The sequence below is a fragment of the Macaca fascicularis genome, chromosome 4 (assembly GCF_037993035.2).
Source record: "Macaca fascicularis isolate 582-1 chromosome 4, T2T-MFA8v1.1".
NCBI classification, from domain to species: domain Eukaryota; kingdom Metazoa; phylum Chordata; class Mammalia; order Primates; family Cercopithecidae; genus Macaca; species Macaca fascicularis.
Window position 1 is genome coordinate 172,759,706 of NC_088378.1, and position 18,144 is coordinate 172,777,849.

The 18,144-nt window shown below is 49.0% G+C and overlaps 1 protein-coding gene across 12 annotated transcripts in view; it reads right to left on the reverse strand.

Moving 5' to 3' along the window:
• DUSP22 (dual specificity phosphatase 22) overlaps positions 1-18,144 on the reverse strand; it is a 73,894-nt gene that overhangs the window by 37,992 nt on the left and 17,758 nt on the right. For 7 of the 12 annotated variants that reach the window (XM_065544520.2, XM_074038962.1, XM_005554184.3 and 4 more), the window contains one exon: positions 16,225-16,307. The exons of 1 other annotated variant lie outside the window; for it this stretch is intronic. In XM_065544520.2, the coding sequence (XP_065400592.1) occupies positions 16,225-16,307 (83 nt within the window). Of the gene's footprint in view, positions 1-1,779; positions 1,957-16,224; positions 16,308-18,144 lie in introns of those variants that run through there. 4 more of the 12 variants (XM_065544522.2, XM_065544521.2, XM_074038964.1 and 1 more) reach the window with 3 other exon arrangements.

Genomic DNA, 18,144 nt, shown 5'->3' on the forward strand with positions numbered 1-18,144 from the left:
TCCAGCCTGGGACACAGCGAGACTCTGTCTCAAAAACAAAAAAGATTTACCATCGTAACCATTTAAGGTGTACCGTTCGGTGGCCTTAAGTACATTCACACTGTTGTGCAACCATCACCACCACCCATCTCCGGACTTTCTCATTTTCCTAAGTAAAACCCTGCAGCTATTAAGTAATAACTCGTCATTCCTCGTAGCCCCTGACAACCACCTTTCTCCCGCTACGAATCTGACCACCACACTGTCATATAAACCTGGCGGCAAGCAAACTGTGCACACAGTCTGGCCACACTTGAAGATCGCAGACCCAGGAGATGGCAAACACGAACTTGAAATTGCTTTCGATGCACACTGCAGGTGGGATGAGCTGTCTCCTCTTTGCAAGGTGTCTTTATTCCACAGAAAGCACGTGAAAATGCTCACTTACGTGTGTGGAAGCCCAACTCGGTGCCTGGCACATGCATTTTGATTATTTCTCCTCCAGGTATGACGTTCACATGGCCCATAACATTTGCAGAAATTATGTAAGGTTAAAGGGAAAAAGCAGAATTGGAAATCCCATCCCAAGGAAGATTACACCTGGAAGAACTTATGTATGCCTATGGACTAAGTACTGGAAGTCAACACAAAAAAACAAAATAGGCAAGGTCCAGCAGACAAGACCTCTCCTCTTTTTTGTTTGCATCACAACAAAAGTCCCAAATAAATTACTGTAGAAAGCTGCCATGGCAGATAAATATGCTCCTTTAGTTAGGCTGCATTACTCATGTTTTAAGTCCAGGTTCTAAGCTGAACATGTGTTTTCTTAAAGCACCCATTTGCCACTGATTCTTCCTGCATTCGCTAAATTTAGGAAACAGTACTACAAATAATAACTTCCAAGAACTCTGTGGTACTGATGGGCGGGGAGGGAGGAGGGGGTCAGAGTGGAGAGACAAGATTTAGCCTCTGGTTTGATTCTGTGAGACAACATGCAAATGAGAAACCTCCAACACCTGTGACTTCTTTCAGGTTAGTCAAAAACCGACATACATTTGACTTGTCAGATCAACAGATGAGCACTCAAAAGCTTATTTTTGTTCAAGATATTTCAGTGCAAGGCTAAAGTGGGCACAGTCAGAATGCTGGATTTCCTCCAGCCAGTACGGGCTGGGTTATGGGAAGGCGGCGAGGGAGATTCACTCTAGCTCCATCTCACCACTGAAAGCCCTATCAGGTGCTTTCGGTTCAGCTGGAGGACTTGCTGATGCACAGAATTGTGACTCAGGAAAATGGGGCCAATTTCAGCAGAGTCACTGGCCTTCCGTGGCATTACTTAATGAAGGTGAATCCTGAATAGCCCATATCAAAAACCTGCCATGAGTGAAAGCTGCTGCTTAGAAATCAGCAGTAGGTATTTCTAGGCGCATTCTCTGTATGTATCATTAGGGAAAAATTTATCTTTTACAAACATGACCTGATCACACATCTCAGCTGCTGAAAAATATTCAGGGGCTCTCTCCGCAAAGTAGAGAAGACCCATTTTCACAGTGTTTCAACATCTGTCCACACCCTTCCTGACCTCGCATCCACGACATCTCCCTCCTATCACCCCTGCCTCCCCGAACGCCAGCAACCCGGTGCTGCCGTTAGTCTCCCAACATGTTCTGTGCTTTCCTGCCCCCGGCCATCCTGCCAAGTCCCTGTGGTTTTCTCTCTCTGGAATAGCTTTCTGTGTGGCCCTTCTCCGTAAAACCTCCCTGACGCACCCACCAGGCTCTCTGTGGAGCCTTCCCTCACCTCCTCGGCCTCCCGCTTAGCAGACTTCAGCCCCGTGCTGGGCACCCCACACCACCAGCAGCTCACGGCGCATGGCCCTGGCAGAGAGGACTGGCACTGTGTGAAGGGCCAGTCTCTCTCACTAGACCCCCGGATTCCTCGAATGCCCAGGGCTGCGGTCATCGTCCATCAGTCTCCTGGCACCTCTCCTGCAAACGGTTCCAAGTGAAGAAAGGAATGCACGAGGAGGGGCATGCCGTTCCAGAATTTTAAACATGTGGCCACCAACCCAATGTGCCCCGACAGCACTGTTCCCAGGCTGGCCACGGCACCTGCAGGCAGCCCCGCAGTCACCGTCCAGCGCAGGCCAACCAGTCCAGGGCATTGTCAGGCCCGCGCCTCCACCTTCGCTCTCCTCCATCCTGTAAGTGGGGCTCTGTTGCAGCATCTAGGGAGAGTGGTGAGTGTGGAAAACCACGACAGGCAAAGACAAGGCAAAGATGCTGGGCATTTTGGGGGCTGCATTAAACTGGGGGTTACCCAGCCCCAAGCTTCAGACGTGGCTGGGCTCCCGGAAGCCCTTCGTTTCCTCTCAGTAATGCTCCTGCTGCCCAACAGCAACGCCCAGGGTGGGTGAACTAGGGCCCGTGTTCACAGGGGCACAGCTGTGCCCGCCAATGTACGTTACTGTCTGTGGCTCCGCACCTCATGGTGGAGGGTACAGTAGCTGCAGCTGAAGTCCCCAAAGCCCCAGATACTATCTGGGCCTTGACAGACAAAGCGTGCCAAGCCCTGGTCTGGACAGTCCCATTGCACGAGTCACTCTCGTGGCTGACAGCTTGTTTTTCATGTCCCATTTGTCTTCGACATTTAAACGACATCTGCTGCAGCACACTACCTTCTTAGAATGGCAACATTCCTAATTGGCAGTTGAGCTCAGTTCTCCTTTAATGCAGAGAGGGAGAGAAGGATTTCCCTCGAACACAGGACTTGACACAAGGAAAGTCAATGTGACATGTGAAAAATACTGAGTGCAGTGCCAGAACACAGTAGGTGCTCAATAAACGGCAGCTGACAGGACTGTCGCCAGTGACTCTCCCTCAAGGGCAATCCCATCTGCACAGTTACCAGCAGATACGGCACCACACATGCCAGGACGCAGAAGCCCAGGGCAGGTGACTCCAGGCACCAGCAGGGAGAGGACCACACTGCTCTTCAAGCTGTGTGCTGTACCGACCGACCGCCCTGAGCCAGCCTCCCGCTCCCGGCAGGACGCAGCGGCCTGCCTTAGACACAGCTCCCTCCTCAGGGAGGCGCAGAGCACTGCTGGGAACACTGTGCCTGCTTTGCAGTTGGCTAAGCCAGTGAGCCCTCGGAGCCCCTCGCTGGTGATGGACTGGGCCCATCAGCTGCAGACGGGTTACGGGCTTTGCAGACCACCGCTTGTCTTCAGGCTTGGACACAATGTGCAGCATCTAGGAAGCCCTTTTTGAACAGCACGGACGAACCCTCCGGCTGAACCCCACGTCCTCCCTCTGGGATCACACTCTCACACTCTAGAAGCTGTTTGGAAAGAGGCAAACGCTGGCCCAGAGCATGGTGCTGCCCTCCAGGGCTGGCCAGTTCTGCACGGGCAGGGCTGAGGCTCAGGACGTGCAAAGGCTGGACGTGGTGAGGGCCATGGGAGCTCAGGGCAGAAAGAATGTCCATGGGTTGGGAGAGTGGATAGAAGTGAGAACAGCAGCTCTTCTGTTTCTCCTCCACACTGGGAGGGACACCTCTCTGTTACGGAGTGAGTGAGTCTGAGAGACGTGCTGCATTCCCGCTCACTGCCTGGTGTTCACACGGCAGGTGCGGGTGGGAGGTCGTCTTCCTTGCTCTGCTTAAGGACCAGCAGGTCACTGCTCCCGGGCCTCCCCTGCCCTTCTCCACGCCCTCCACCCTCTCCATGCCTGCCATTGCTAGCAGTCTGATGGGCAATTTTTATTTGACAGCTGCATCCTCTTGCACCACGGCACAGAAGGAGGCCCTAGGTCACCTCGGTCAGAGCCCACATGTGGAAGCACAGGGAAGAGAGTGCCCCGGTCACCAATGAGGCCAGAGGACACTCACTGGGGCAGCCGTGCGGCTAGAAACCCACTGCCGACGTAGGGGCAGCTGCAGAGGGTTCATCAGAAACCTCAGCCTAAAGGACAGTTTTAAAAACCAAAAGGCAAAAACCAAACACACTTGGAAACGTTACCCTCCTCTGCCAGCTATGAGATCTTTTTTCTTCAGGGCATAGGGTGGAGCCCTTCCATAATGCAATTTAACTGCAGCCTAGATCTACTCTCACCACAATCATTTAGAGGAGATTCCGAACTGCTTTCCATTTGGGTGCTGCGGGGCGGATCTGGAACGAGGTATTTCATAAAATAGATACATTTGATTTGTACCTATTCTACCCTGGCTAGGCTCTGCCTCCTCCCAGGTCAGTACAGCTGAAATGATCCTTGAACTACTCTGCTCAGGAATAATTTCCAAGAGTAGGAGTCTCAAGCTAAGGTCTGAGCTCTGCTCTGTTCACCCGAGTTGCAAATTGACAGGGAAGTCTGTGCCTTTGCAGCCATCCTAAGATGGCAAAGGGAAGCCCTACGCGCCACTTCCCCCGCGTCCTCTCCTGGCACCGACAGTGGCTGTGCCTCTCACGGAAGGAGCCAAGGGCCTTGTGGATTAACCTCCACTAGCTGGAAAAATCTGAGAATGAAAAGTTGGACCTCAAGAGAAAGAGGCTCTAACTCAGATTTCAGATGCACCTACTCCCTTCCCATGCCCAGAACCTTCACCATGCATTTCATTCGCTCTCCCATGGGAAAAGGCGGCCAGAGCTAGCTCGTGATGCCCCTGCCCAGTGATGAATGCTAAAACCTGACGCCGGCAGTAGTTGTGGTGATAACTGAAAGGAGAGAAAGAGAAATAATATTTCAGTCCAAACCTAGGGTTTGATACTGTCCACCCCAACACACGCACACATGTGCATGTGCACACACACACACACGTCTTTAAAACATCCCAGGGAGTCTGGCCACACCGAGGGGAACACATTTTTAAAAGCATGGACAGAGCTCGTTCACAGCCTGTAATAAGATGATGAAACTAGCTAGGTGCTATTGCTTCACTCTCAGAGTTTTAAAATAAGGTTGGATCACTTCCCTTGCAGGTGTGGGCAGACGCAAGGTCCACCTGCATTGCCTAGCAGGCAATGATTATTCAGGGCACCTGAAAACAGCAGATTTGCTTAAACCAGTCTTTGGTAAACTAGGGCATATTTTCTTATGGCTAAAAACAACAATGGTGTCCAGAGAGCCCTTTAACCCGGCTCTGGGTCTTAGCCAACCCCCCTTTAACTTCCCATTTACACTTCGGACTGCAGACTCGAAGGCCCTCCCCACCAAGCAGCCACAACCCACGGAATCTCCCTGGAGTAGGTGTCCTCGTCCATCACCACCACCGCCACGAAGCTTAAGCTTTCTGTCAGCCAGCCACACACACAGTGCTGGCCTGACCCAGAACCAGACGCACTTTCCCTCCGCGGACGCTCTCCATGGACATTCCCCTCGGTCGTTTCTACCAAACTGAGCCTGTCTTCTCTTTCAAACTCCTTCCAGAATTGCATCTCCTCTGAAAGCATCCCAGACTTACTATTCATGTCACCTAGCCTCCCGTTTCCAGTGTCCACAGCACCTAAAACAGCCAAACACGAGGGTCTTCTCGGGTTGGGGTCTGTGAAGGAGAAGCTGCAGCATCTCCGCGTGGGCGAAGCAAAACACAAGCTCTTCATTGGTGCCAGAGGGCCCCGAGGCACCCTGCAGGGAACCCCAAGGACTGTACTCAAAGAGCTGAGACTAAGTGGAACCCACACAGCGGGTCACAGGAGTAACAAAGATGTGTCTGTCTCACAAGGTCATGTGCTCACAGGCTGCGAAGTCCATCACATAACACCACACAAAAGCAAGACGCTGGAGGATGGCCCCCCGTCATTCCCCAGTCATGCTGTCCTAGCATTTTCTTGCATGGTTTTATTCAAGAGCAAGGGCTTAGCTTCCTACATGCATACACTGCGATACTGTGATGCTCAAACCTTCAAGTCCAGCCTAGACCTCTCTCCTGAGCCCTGGACCTGTATTTCTATCCACTGATGAATATCACACGAACATCCCACCCACGGCTGAGCTTGGTCCCTTTCTTCTACCTGGCTCTGCTTCCTGAGCACTCACATCCCCGGGAGGCAGAGCCATGGGTACTTACGGCTCACTGGCTGTACCCGCAGGCATCCCTGACTCCCCAGCCTGAGAAATGACTTTCTGTCTGTATTTTGAAGATGTCTGATGAGGTGCCTGAGTTTATGGCTGTTGTAACTTCTTAATGGATTGTTCCTTTATTTATGTAGTTTCCCTCTTTACCCTAATCATTATTAATTTTTCTTTTGCTTTCAATTTCATTTTATCTCATAAAAACTATCGCTATGCCATCTTCCTTCTGCTTGATTCTTGCCAGAGAATCTTTACCCTTCTTTCATTTTCAAGCTTGCTATGTCACTTTATGGAAGATTTTCAGATCAAATCTGATCCTTTCACTTCTAAAAAGAATCCAGTCCCCAGCATCCCAGTTCAGACCCTCATCACTTCTAACTAGGATTACTTCAAGAGCTTTCGAGGGTCTCTGGGGTATCCACCTCCCTCACTCCACTCCATCCTCGAGGCAACATCCTGCAAAAGAAATCTGAATGTGTCCCCTGGCTTCATTCATGAATCTTTGCTGGGTCTCTGCTTACTGCAAGATGAAGTTCAGACTCCACAGCTTAACAAACAGTGTCTCTGCTAATCTGCTCTGAGCCTGCTTTTCCAGTCTGGCCACGCTGGTGAGCTCTCAAGAGTGCCAGGACACACCTTCTCCTTGCATTCCCCATCCCTCAGTGTGCGCTGTGCCTCTGCACGTACTGCTTTCTCTACCCAGAATCCCACCTCCAACTCAACTGCCATCTCCATCACTGCCTAGCAAACCTCTGTTTTCATTTAGGACCAAATTTTCACCTCTGTTGAAGCCTTGCTGTCTGCCCTGCAGTGTTAGCTGCTTCTCCTGGGTTCCCAGGGCCCTAGCCTCTGGTATGCATTTTTAAGGATTTACACGCCCGCCTCTCCTTAATGCTGGGACACATTCCGCTTCTCTTTGTATTTTATCCCCAATCCCCGCTACAAGGTAGGCGCTCAATAAATGTTTGCTGAGTCTGAAGGGATAACAACTTCCAACGCAGCCAAAAGGAGAACTGAAGACGGCACCACCCTCACCCGTGCTGACCACTGTCACCACTCTATCATCAGGTGGGGCTCGTCTCCCCGTCCCTGACCTGCCCCGAAGCACTAAACCTACGGAAGACATGCCCCTCGCCCCCCTCCCCACTGAGTCAAACCACACCAGTCCTGCGAGGCCGCCTCAACACCCCTCTCCTGACAAAGGCTTCCCCAGATCTCCCAGCCCACGGCCATGCAGCCCGTGCGTGGACTGGCAGAGCCTGTGCCATCTACGATAGGCACTTTGGCTGCAGCGGCGTCTGTGCACTACATGCTTCTCCCCAAACCTGGGTTTGGAGATCCTGGCAGATCTCGCCCCTCACACATTCCCCACCGTGGACGGGGCGAGATGCAAACCAGGAAACCCACTCCAAGAACGCAGTCCTCCACACACCTGTGCCAGGCGATTGCTCAAGCAGAGCAGTCAGGAGGAAACGTCCAGACACCGGGACTTAAACACAAAGGCAAAATCTAGAAAGAGCGTTCTGCAAAAGTCTTCAGCTGTAAGGAGAGGCTGGTCAGTGAGTGTGAGCCCGAGAGAGAAGCTTCCCAGCTGAAGGACAGGGTACCTCTAGGAAGCCAGGCCAAAAGAGCTCCTTGATTTAGAAATTTAAAAAACCGTTTCCTCCCTAGGCTCAGTTAAGTACCGGAAGATCTCAAGCCCTCTGAGTCCAGCCATGCAGGGGTTCTAGGGCTCCATTTGCAAGTGAGTCTGTGGCAGCAGGACCAGCAGGCGGAGGGGCCGCCCTCACACACCTGACTGCCACACAAGAAACCTAGATGCAGCCTGCTTCAAGAAACAGCGATTACTAGACAGTTTTCGATCCCTGCTATAATCATTTCTATTTGAGTCATATCTATTTAAATCTGGGGTTGGCTTCAAACAAATTTGCCTCAACACATGAAAGCTGCTGTAGCTTTTGGTACAGCAAGTACCACCAATTCTGGGTGGCTTCAAAGAGGTTTTCCTAGAGAGGTGAAACAACTGAGGTGTGCTGGAAACAACTGTCAATCTGAAAACCATTCCAGGTCAAACAGCAACTGGTTTTCAAAAGACTTGGACCTTTCTAGCAACTTGACACCCACAGCGTTTTTCGGTAAGATAGCTGAATTCACCCACGCTGGAAACAATGGCCAACGTGAATAGGAAATCTTGCCCAGTGCTTCAAGCTGTGTCCCCCGGGGATCTGTGAGTCCTGAAAAGGGGCACAGATTCATTCTGTGTCCAATCAATCAGGCAGAAATAGAGCACACAGGAAATAAAGTCTAGACCATTAAAGAAGTGTCTTGGGCCATCTTCTCCCTTTGAAGATTAAGATGACTGAAACGAAGTGGATGACATACTTGCTTTGGACCAATTGGCCATGGACAGCAGGATGTAGCCAAACACAGACTGCCTTCCAGTCAGGCCTGAACATTCAAATGAAATCTACCTGTCACTACCAGACACACAGAGCGTGGCCACAGACGCCCTTCCCTTCTCTCTCTCCCTCTCTTCACTCAAATAGACACTTGGACATGATCTTATTGTGACAAATACATTCAAGAATTTTTTTCTTTTTTAAATAGAGGAAAAAGTGGGAACCATCCGTTCCTCCCTCCCTTCCCATTCTAGTTCTCTAGGAAATAACCAGTTTGAGGAGTCTGGCATGGTCCTTTCCAGCCCTTATCTGTGCATCATCATGCATATAAATGTAATAGAGAAATACACCATTGACTTTAAATTTTACATTGATGTGATTATATTATGGGTATCATCCTATAACTTGCTTCTTTTTCTTAACAGTGGACTTAACCCTGTGAACACACAGACGTCTTCCTTTTCTTGTTGAATTGCTGCCAAGTATTCCTGAATACGGATGAACCATCACTGACCACTCCCCTTCGGCCGAATATGGGGGTTGGCTCCAACCTGTTGCCATTACAAACAGGGCTGCCATGAATGGCTGCACACCTGAACGTCCGCACTCATCTGTGTGTGTGAGATGTGTGGCTTTGGGGGTTATCCTCCTTGTGCCTGGAGAAGTGCAACCTATAGCTTCTGTGACTTGCAGGTTCTGGACAGGAAAGGCCCTGGGGTCCTGAGAGCTGAGGCCTGCTGTGGTCAGCTGGTGAAAGGTGGAGCTGGAGGTGACGGCCTGCATGGCAGCCTCAGTGGCTGCTGCAGGAGGGCCACAGAAAATGAGGCTCTCCCTTGACGAGAACACAAGTCCCTGTGCCCTGAACGTCCTCTCAGCTTTTCCTAATGATGATAAGCTCTACGAAGTCTGTGACGGCGTTTCCACAAGCTGTGTCCCCACCCTGGCATGGGGCTTGACCACGGCAAAGCCACCTTTAATTGACTGTCACTGTCTGTGTCTTGGATGCATGGTCCTCCTTGCAGAGCCAAGCTTTTAATGCCAACCAAAGGTAGCTCTCTAGAGATCAATCAGAAAGTCACAGGAGCTGTGCAGGTGATTATTGGTTGTTAATAACTTAGGAAAGGATCATTCCGAACTAGAGGCCACAGCAGCTCTATAGAGCAGGACATCCACAGGCACCACTGCTTACCAGAGAAAGGAGGAACCACACAGACAGCCCAGTTTCTAGAAGCCAGGCTGCATTGGACTAACCGATCCTCTGGCTTCACAAATTGCTCGTGATAAAGAAATCATTCTTGACCCAACTCTACTTTCATACCCTAATGAACCACCAGTGACCAAAGACACGACAAGACATGATTTCTCACTTTGGAATGGGGCTACAAAGGTGCATATCTCGCCTTTCATTAGCAGACGTCTGCAGAGGGGCCCGTGTGTGCTGGATCCACGCTGAGTGCGCTAAGGACCAGAGAAACCCCAGCACGGCGGCTGCCTCTGTGGGCCTGCAGGCCAGCTCAGGAGCCCGATGTGGGCCATGAACACTTAGGTCATCAAGCACAGGTTAAATGGATGCTTAATACCCTACAGAAGTAGTGACAGTGCGCACATAACTCATGGCCCAACTGAGAGTACAAACTGAAGATATTACAGAAGAGGGGCAGAAGTCCTGAGCTCAGAGGGCCCTGACGGTGACCCTTTCGGAGGAAGGAGAGCTGGGGCTGAGCTCGGAGGGCCCTGACGGTGACCCTTTCGGAGGAAGGAGAGCTGGGGCTGAGCTCGGAGGACCGTGACGGTGACCCTTTCGGAGGAAGGAGAGCTGGGGCTGAGCTCGGAGGGCCCTGACGGTGACCCTTTCGGAGGAAGGAGAGCTGGGGCTGAGCTCGGAGGGCCCTGACGGGGTCCCTTTCGGAGGAAGGAGAGCTGGGGCTGACTCAGAGGGAGGGGAGAATTCATGTGGGCAGGAGACGGTGGGAAGAGAGGAAAGAGAATACACACATGCCTTCTTCAGCTTTAAACACCCTTTATCATCTTGTTTCTGGCTTGCTTTACATTTGGGGAGCCAACAAAACTTCTGTTCAAGAGAAACGGGGTGGATCAGCAAGAGGAACACGTGGCAGGAAACCAGGGCCCCTCCAGGAGCCTCAACCTCAGGGCCACGTGGCTGCTGGGCAGTGACCCAGGGAAAGAGGACGGGGCCATCCAAGCAGACTGGGCATCTCACCTTGGGGAGCTTGCTCATCAGTAAGCAGGTAAATAAAGACAGAAGTACAGGCATACAGATAACAACCAGAGGCAGAAGCCAACCACAAACTAACACAATTGAAGTCCTGGCACCAACACTTCCAAAAATGTCTTCAGTGTTAAAAGAAATATAAACAGAATCACCAAGAATAAATGTTTGCATATGAAAACATCCCATTCTTTTAAAAATACCATAAATGGTTCACACTGAAGACAGAAAATACCCAAGCTGAACTCTAGCTCATAAAATCTACCTGGTATACAAACAATACCCGGTCTTCATAGATGAGTATAAATCACTTTTTCTCTACCTGATCCTGCACTGTAATCTTACGTGTTATTTTTAAAAAGGTCATGTTCTTCGTGTTAGAAGCTTAGTGAAGGCGTGATAATATTTCTTAAAACATTTTTTTGTTAATAGTGAGAAACAGTTTTGTTTCCTGCAGGTGCTCTGGTGAAATACACAAAATGAAAAATGAAACACCGAAATTTTTACATTAGAAAGAGTTCTGTTTCTTTTTTTCAGGGGAAGGGAGAAACCTTTCATTGCCCAATATTATTTTCTCAGCAACTACAAACAATATCGGGTTTCTGATTTAAAAAATCACTGTCTTTGCAACCGGAGTTTTCACCAACCCTCAAACCCAGAACCATCAGCAGATGCTGGAGACGCTGCCCCCGCCCAGCCCCACAAATAGGAGACACTTCTGAGCAGACACGAGCAACCCCCTGACAAAGTCCGAAGCATGGAAACAGGTGGAGGAGGATTTTGTTTTTTCCTCTTAAGCAGGTCTGGGCTTACCTTCTATTGAAATTAATATACGTGGCAATGATTTTCCACCATTTTACCAGCATCATGTGCTCCAAAGTTTCGATACCAAAAGTGTACTCCTGAAGGGCTATGGCTGGCTGCAAAACCCTTGCCTCTGTAGTGAGAAGGCCTCGGTTCCAGCCCTGGCCCTGCCACGTGCTGACAGATGATGAGAAGTCGCCCAGCCTGGGTAAGCCACAGAGGCACCAAAATAACACCATCCACCTTGCTGGACTCAGGGTTCTCAGAGGGTCATGTCCTGGCATTCTCTACCAGCTGGAAGGCCAGGGGTCACATTTTCTGAATTCCTAGGCATCGCCAAAGGCCCAGTCAGATGTCTCCAGATTTGGCGGCAGAAGAGGGACCTCATTCTCTGGGCTTCCACCGGCTCTGTTCCTACGGGATTTGCTCCTGCTCCAAGCCACAGCTCTTCTCTCACTGTCATTAATGTTTATAAAGCATCTACAACGCATATCTTGTGCATACACCAAAGGCTCTGCCAGGGAAGATCTTGGAATGAACTCATTTCTGTTACCCACAGTACCTGTCCCAAGGCCTGGAACGTAGTAGGGGCTCAAGAAATGAATAAATTAGTAACCCTTTGTCTTCAAAGGGAAGAACTATCTGGAAAGGGACGGGATGTGTGAAGAGGGTATTTGCAGCAAATAACAGCAAAAATCTTGCTAATTAGAAGTAAAGAAGAGCGAAGATCAAAGCTCTGTGCTGGTGATGGCGTAGGGGGGCAAGGCACTTTCATACATTGCTAGAACAAGCACAAATCACACAACCTTTTTCAAAGGTGATCTGGTAAGATCTACCAATACCACTAAGGATATCAGAAACATCGGTCGTGCCAGGAGAGAACGGAGGCAGCGAGGCATGCCGGGAAAACCACCGGTCTGAACGGGGACTCCCGGCTTCCATCAGGCTATCCAGACGGCCGTGGGAATGAACCCCAGGCAAGCCCTTTCATGTCTCCCGTCGTCCAGGTTTCCAGGTTTCTGTCCACCCAGCGATGGAGCTGGGCTTGCTGACCTCTAGACCCTGCTTAGCTGGGACTTGTCTCAGACACACAGCGGCGGGCACAGAAACGGGCCAGAGCTGCTCAGAATCTCAGATGTGACTTTAGGGCGGACCAGAAAGCCTGCAAGTCCCCAGGTTTCTGTTACGTTTCTAAGATCTTCATTCTGGAAGGTCTACTCCTCAGCCACTCTTCTGAAGAGGTAGAAATTGGAGACACAGGCCTTTTTCCCTTGGCCGACCACCTCATCCCTCATGGTCCAGGGGCTAAACACACCTTGTCTCATCCACCCAAGACGCACTGGAGACCATCCAGCCGCTCCCTGACCGCAGCCAAGGCACAGCCACTCCGAAGGCCTGAGAACAGACCTTCCATGTTATTTCTCCAGCCAGGCTGGAGGAACAGTACAAGATGCTGTGAATGCTATTTTGGGAAACCCCAACCCCCAGCAAATTACCCAAATAATGGAGTCTGATCTAATCCAACCAAAAGCAACCAAGTCCCAAGTTCCTCAGTTCCTTCCTACGTAAACTCAGTAAGTGTAAAAGGACTAAAACTGTCTTCATCAGATCTCTCGTAGCGGGTGCATTTCATAGCACAGTCGTTGGTCAGGAGTTGTGACAGGTTACAGATCATTATCTCCAGAGAGGATGGAACAGACTCAAAAACTGTACAACCTTCCATTCTGCCTATGGCAGGTTCTCACAACAAACCAAGTAAACCAGGATTGAAAGGCAGCGTTATGTACGGAGGCAGCCTCAGCCAGCAACAAGCCCAGAGTGGCACCCTCCCCTCCCACCCAGGTGCCTCGGCCCAGCTGCTGCGTAAGCAACCCTCTGGACCAGTGCTCACCCCGGAGGCTCCCATGGGGGCCTCCTTATTTGGATCCCCTGGATTTCACAGGAAATATTCCAGGGGGGTCTCAGTAGGAGGCGCATCACATAAGCAAGCACACACCATGTTTCCCGGCTCACAAAGGCCGATATATGTCTGCACCACAGGGCTCTCAAGCCTTTATTCTGACTACACGACCGCGAACCTTCCAGAGGGGAACAAAGTGTGCTAAGTTTTCTAAACTTGCATGACCACATCCAACAACATGAATACCCTCTCTCACGTAGTCTTCGTCACAATAAACGTAGAACTAGAGTAGAAACTCTTTGAGAAAAAAGACCTTTGTAATGGATGCTAAGTACCCCAGAGCTTTAAACTCACTGAGATGTTCGTTGGAAATGACCCAAAGAAGTATCCACAGTGTAGTGCCCAGTACACGGCTTCACAGCATGGGCTCGCGGGACACCTGCATGGACGTAGTAAGACCAAAATCCTTCCATTTTAGACAGGAGCTACCTTCCCACTTCCTACCAAGCCCCAGCCCGGGGCTGCCCAGAGAAGCTAGCGGCCATCAATAAACACGTGTGGTTTTGACGATCTCAGAAAATAGAGGAGGCCCAGCTTTCTACTCGCCTACCATTTATCCCTTCACCCTCACTTGGGGGCTCTCACCAACCGGGGGGTCAGCGCACTGCATTTGCTTGGCCCCGCACAGTCGCCCCACTCACCTTCATCCCTGCCCCGTTTCTCTCCCAGGATCAGGCCGGCAGAACATGGAGCTGCCGAGGCATCAAACCCATCCATTAATTCCCCCACCGACTGCAAACACATCATCTCCCTGACTCATCTCGGGCTGCGTGAGGACACAGCTTCCAGATCTGGATTTGAAACTCAAGACAGAAGGCTGCCTTTATGCCCCAGGCAGACAGCTAAACAAAGATTTGAAACTTCTAAGAGTATAACTTAGTGTGGGCACCACCAATTCAAGTAACTTTGGTGCCTCACTTTTCCCCACTGTGCAATCAGAGGCTGTTGTTTTAATTTTTAAAATAAGAATAGACCATGCATTACTTGCGAACTTAAAGATTAATAAAATGCTAAGGGGGCAATACTAAACTACATTATGCTACAAAACAGTGCTATAACACTTAATAAATATAAAATCACATGGAAGTACTTATTATGAAGCTAAGATAATAACAGCACCCAGAGACCACAACAGGATGTCTCCAAGAAAAAGCCATCCCAGTGAAGAAAAAGGGCAGCACTTCTCTCTCTTTTTAATGGCAGAATTTGTCCTTATAGACTGAGCTACAAAGGGAATAAAAAAGCATCTGCAGTGTGTTGTGCTGGGAACACAGTTTGCCTGCACCTCTGAGGTTTTACACAATCGGTGGGCTTTTTATACCTGAGTTACAACCCCCGCTGCTTCACTCGCCAGCCTGTGGCTTCCCGAGTGACAAGGGCTGGAGCTTTGATTTCTAACACTGGCAGATCTCCTGTCTACACAGAGGTTACAATGGGAGCAGATTTAAGGGTCATGTGCACACACGACAGTGTGTTCCATTAAATGGAGTGTAAGGCAGGCAGGCAGGCCTGGGGGCTGAGGGTGGAGAGGGCATCTCTGCAATTTATTAAAATAAAGGAAACCTCAAGCCTCATCTTGTGATTTAAGAGGAAGTCAATCATGACCAGTTTGCAGTTTAACTTACCATCTTGGCCATAGCTTGGCTGTATTTTAAATACAAACTACTGTTGATAGATTAAAAAATGGCTATTTTCAAAGGAACTGTTAGGCTCCAAAAACTGTTTTGTTGTTGTTGTTATTTCCAATAAAATCACGCTGGAACACAAATTACGGCACCTTACCAAAAAAATTTATGAGCTAAACAATACAAGGAAGTAGGAGCTCGGCGATCTGGAGAAATTGAGGTTTGTTCACCATCTATGGTTCTCTGGTACTACAATGTTTAGTAGAATCATTTATTATTCTACATTCTCACTAGTTTTAGCTTGCTTTATACTAACTAAAATCTGGCAGCCTTTATGGCTAAAGAGAATAGATACAATTAAAAAACATTACCTACTCTTGCCTAATAGAAATCTAAATGAAAACAGCCTGAACCAGGATTCTTTCTTTCAGAACAAGTCACCCCTCCCTTTCCAACACCCCACCCTAAAATAGAAAAACACAGACACATCGCAACCACACAGCATTATTTTCTAAAAGGAGGTAACTTGGGCTCTGTCAAGGCCAATAAACATAAATAGATTTTACCTCTAGCCAACAGCTCCAACCGTCCATCAGGGTAAATTTAAAGATGTTTTTGGAATTAGTGCACAAGCAGACACACCCTGTTTACCCTGAAAACCTAAAACACAACAGCTTCTACACGAGTCTCCAGGTTACAGGGCCCTGGGAAACCTCCAGGCACAATTTACCTTCTGTTTTCTTTTACCCCTGAATGCCAATGGTGGCTATTTCAGCTTAAATGGGACAAAATCAGGAAATGAGCAGGCTGAAGCGTTTTGGATTTTAAAACCAGAGATAACTCTGAAAGGAATGAAAATGGGCTTTAAATGTCCGTAAGGTCCAGTGGGAAATGCAGCATCAGCTTATTGCTAGGCATTTAGCCAAGAAAGCCAAAGTGGCAACGCAGCAGGAGGGTGATCAGAAAAAGCACACACCCTTGCACCACGCCACAGACAGCGCGGTAACGTAAATACGGCCTGAGCACAACGGGAACACCCTCAGAGACCGCAGGAGCAGGTTCGCACGGAGAGAACGTGGCTGCCTTCGTGAACGTCACACGCACTCCCACGGGATACAAATGAAGACACCCACCCACGCCCCCGCTGCTCTCTTACCTCCAGCATAGGCCGGGCACTGTCGTGGACAGACAGAATATGTGTCACCTTGTTCTTGCTCAACTGTTCCGCATCCCTGGCATCTGTCAGAGAAGAAAGGGGATGGACATTTTGGTATCTTTGCAAGTTAATTACTCCTAAACTCTAGCCAGAAAAAAAAAAAACCCACAAAATGAATTGCATATTTCTTTCCTGAAACTTCATAACTGACCATACATGTAGGGAATTTCGGGCTACTGCTTTCATACCTTTTGTCTAGCTTTATTTCTGATTGTCTCATCTTTTGACCCAAAGTGACAAAGAAAAAAACTTTCTATGAGGAACAAGAGTCCCTTGAAATGATCAGGCACAGAAAGGCCTCTGGAATATAACAGCAGCCTCCGCTCACTCCCGCTTGGCTAAATGGCTACCTCGAACCATCTGCTATGTGGTCCCTAGACTGATGCCGAGGAGCCATAAGATGCCGCACATCACAGTCCAATATCGTACAGCCAGTCATTAACCAGCGTCACTTCTATAAACCAATGAGAATTCCTGCTGAACAAGTTTTTGTAATCACCACTCTCCTGATTCGCCTTGTTTTCTTTAAAAACTTGAGCCTCTATTTTATTCTCCGGAGCACTCCCCAAGGCAACTTGAAAGTGTGTTTCAGGCTATAGTCCTCAAGCTTGGCCCAAATAAACTCTCTGTATTAATTTTGCCTCAGCTTCTTCCTTTTAGGCAAAAAAAGTGTTAATCTAGAACTTGAAGTGCACTTCGATTAATCAACGTTGTAATCATGATGGATTACATCATCAAGAAGCTACATTTACGAGACCATTTTGTAGTCAGCATTTGTAAGAGACGACCTTAGGTCAGTCTTTTTGCATGAGACACATAATATTAGGGATATTTAAAATATATTTTTTTAAATTCAATGACCTGTTAATGATTAGAATTCTTAAAAAGCTAAATACAAAAGAACCACTAACTCTGGAAGACAAAGGAGCCTGTGCGTTACTTCTTTCCCCAGATGTCAAAAGCATGGACAGTTCTGGAATCAGACAGGCCTGTGGTTTACATCATCTAGATTCACCTTAAAGCACAATTAGAAAATGAAACTCGCTCTGGAAATTCCAAACAGAATTGTCTATCAGCTCTCAGTTGGCTATTAAATTATCTCCGTATGAAACTAAGAAGAAAATAAAATTATATTCCCTTCCAATGTTCCCACCTGCAAAAAGAAGACTGAATGGTGTGATCCCCCGAATTGGAACCTTCTACTAATCTACAAAACGGGGGCCAGCAGGAAATCAGGAGGTCCACTGCCCTGCGCCCCCATCCCAGCCTGGCCAAGCTTTTCAAAATGATACAGGAGAAATGGATTGAAAGGCAAATGTTTAGGCCGGGCGTGGTGACTCGCGCCTGTAATCCTGGAACTTTGGGAGGCCGAGACAGGCAGATCACCTGAGGTCAGGAGTGTGAGACCAGCCTGGCCAACATGACGAAACCACGTCTCTACTAAAATTACAAAAACTGTCTGGGCGTGGTGGTGTGCACCTGTAATCCCCGCTACTAGGGAGGCTGAAGTAGGAGGATCGCTTGAACTCAGGAGGCGGAGGTTGCCGTGAGCCGAGATCGCCCCACTGAACTCCAGCCTGGCAACAGAGTGAGAGTCCACCTCAAACAAAACAAAACAACAACAACAAAGAAAGGCAAACGTTTAATTGTCACGGTTCTGGAGACTATTTCATGGCATGGGAAAATGCTCAGGGTATAATGTGAACCATGAATGTGACACAAACCCAACGTATAAAAGCACAGAGACAAACAGAGCAGGGAGCATGGTGGGACTGGTACAAAGGCAGCCCCAGCTCAGAGACGGAATTACAAGTGGGTTTTTCCTTCTTTATCGTTTACGCGCGCGCGCGCGTGTGTGTG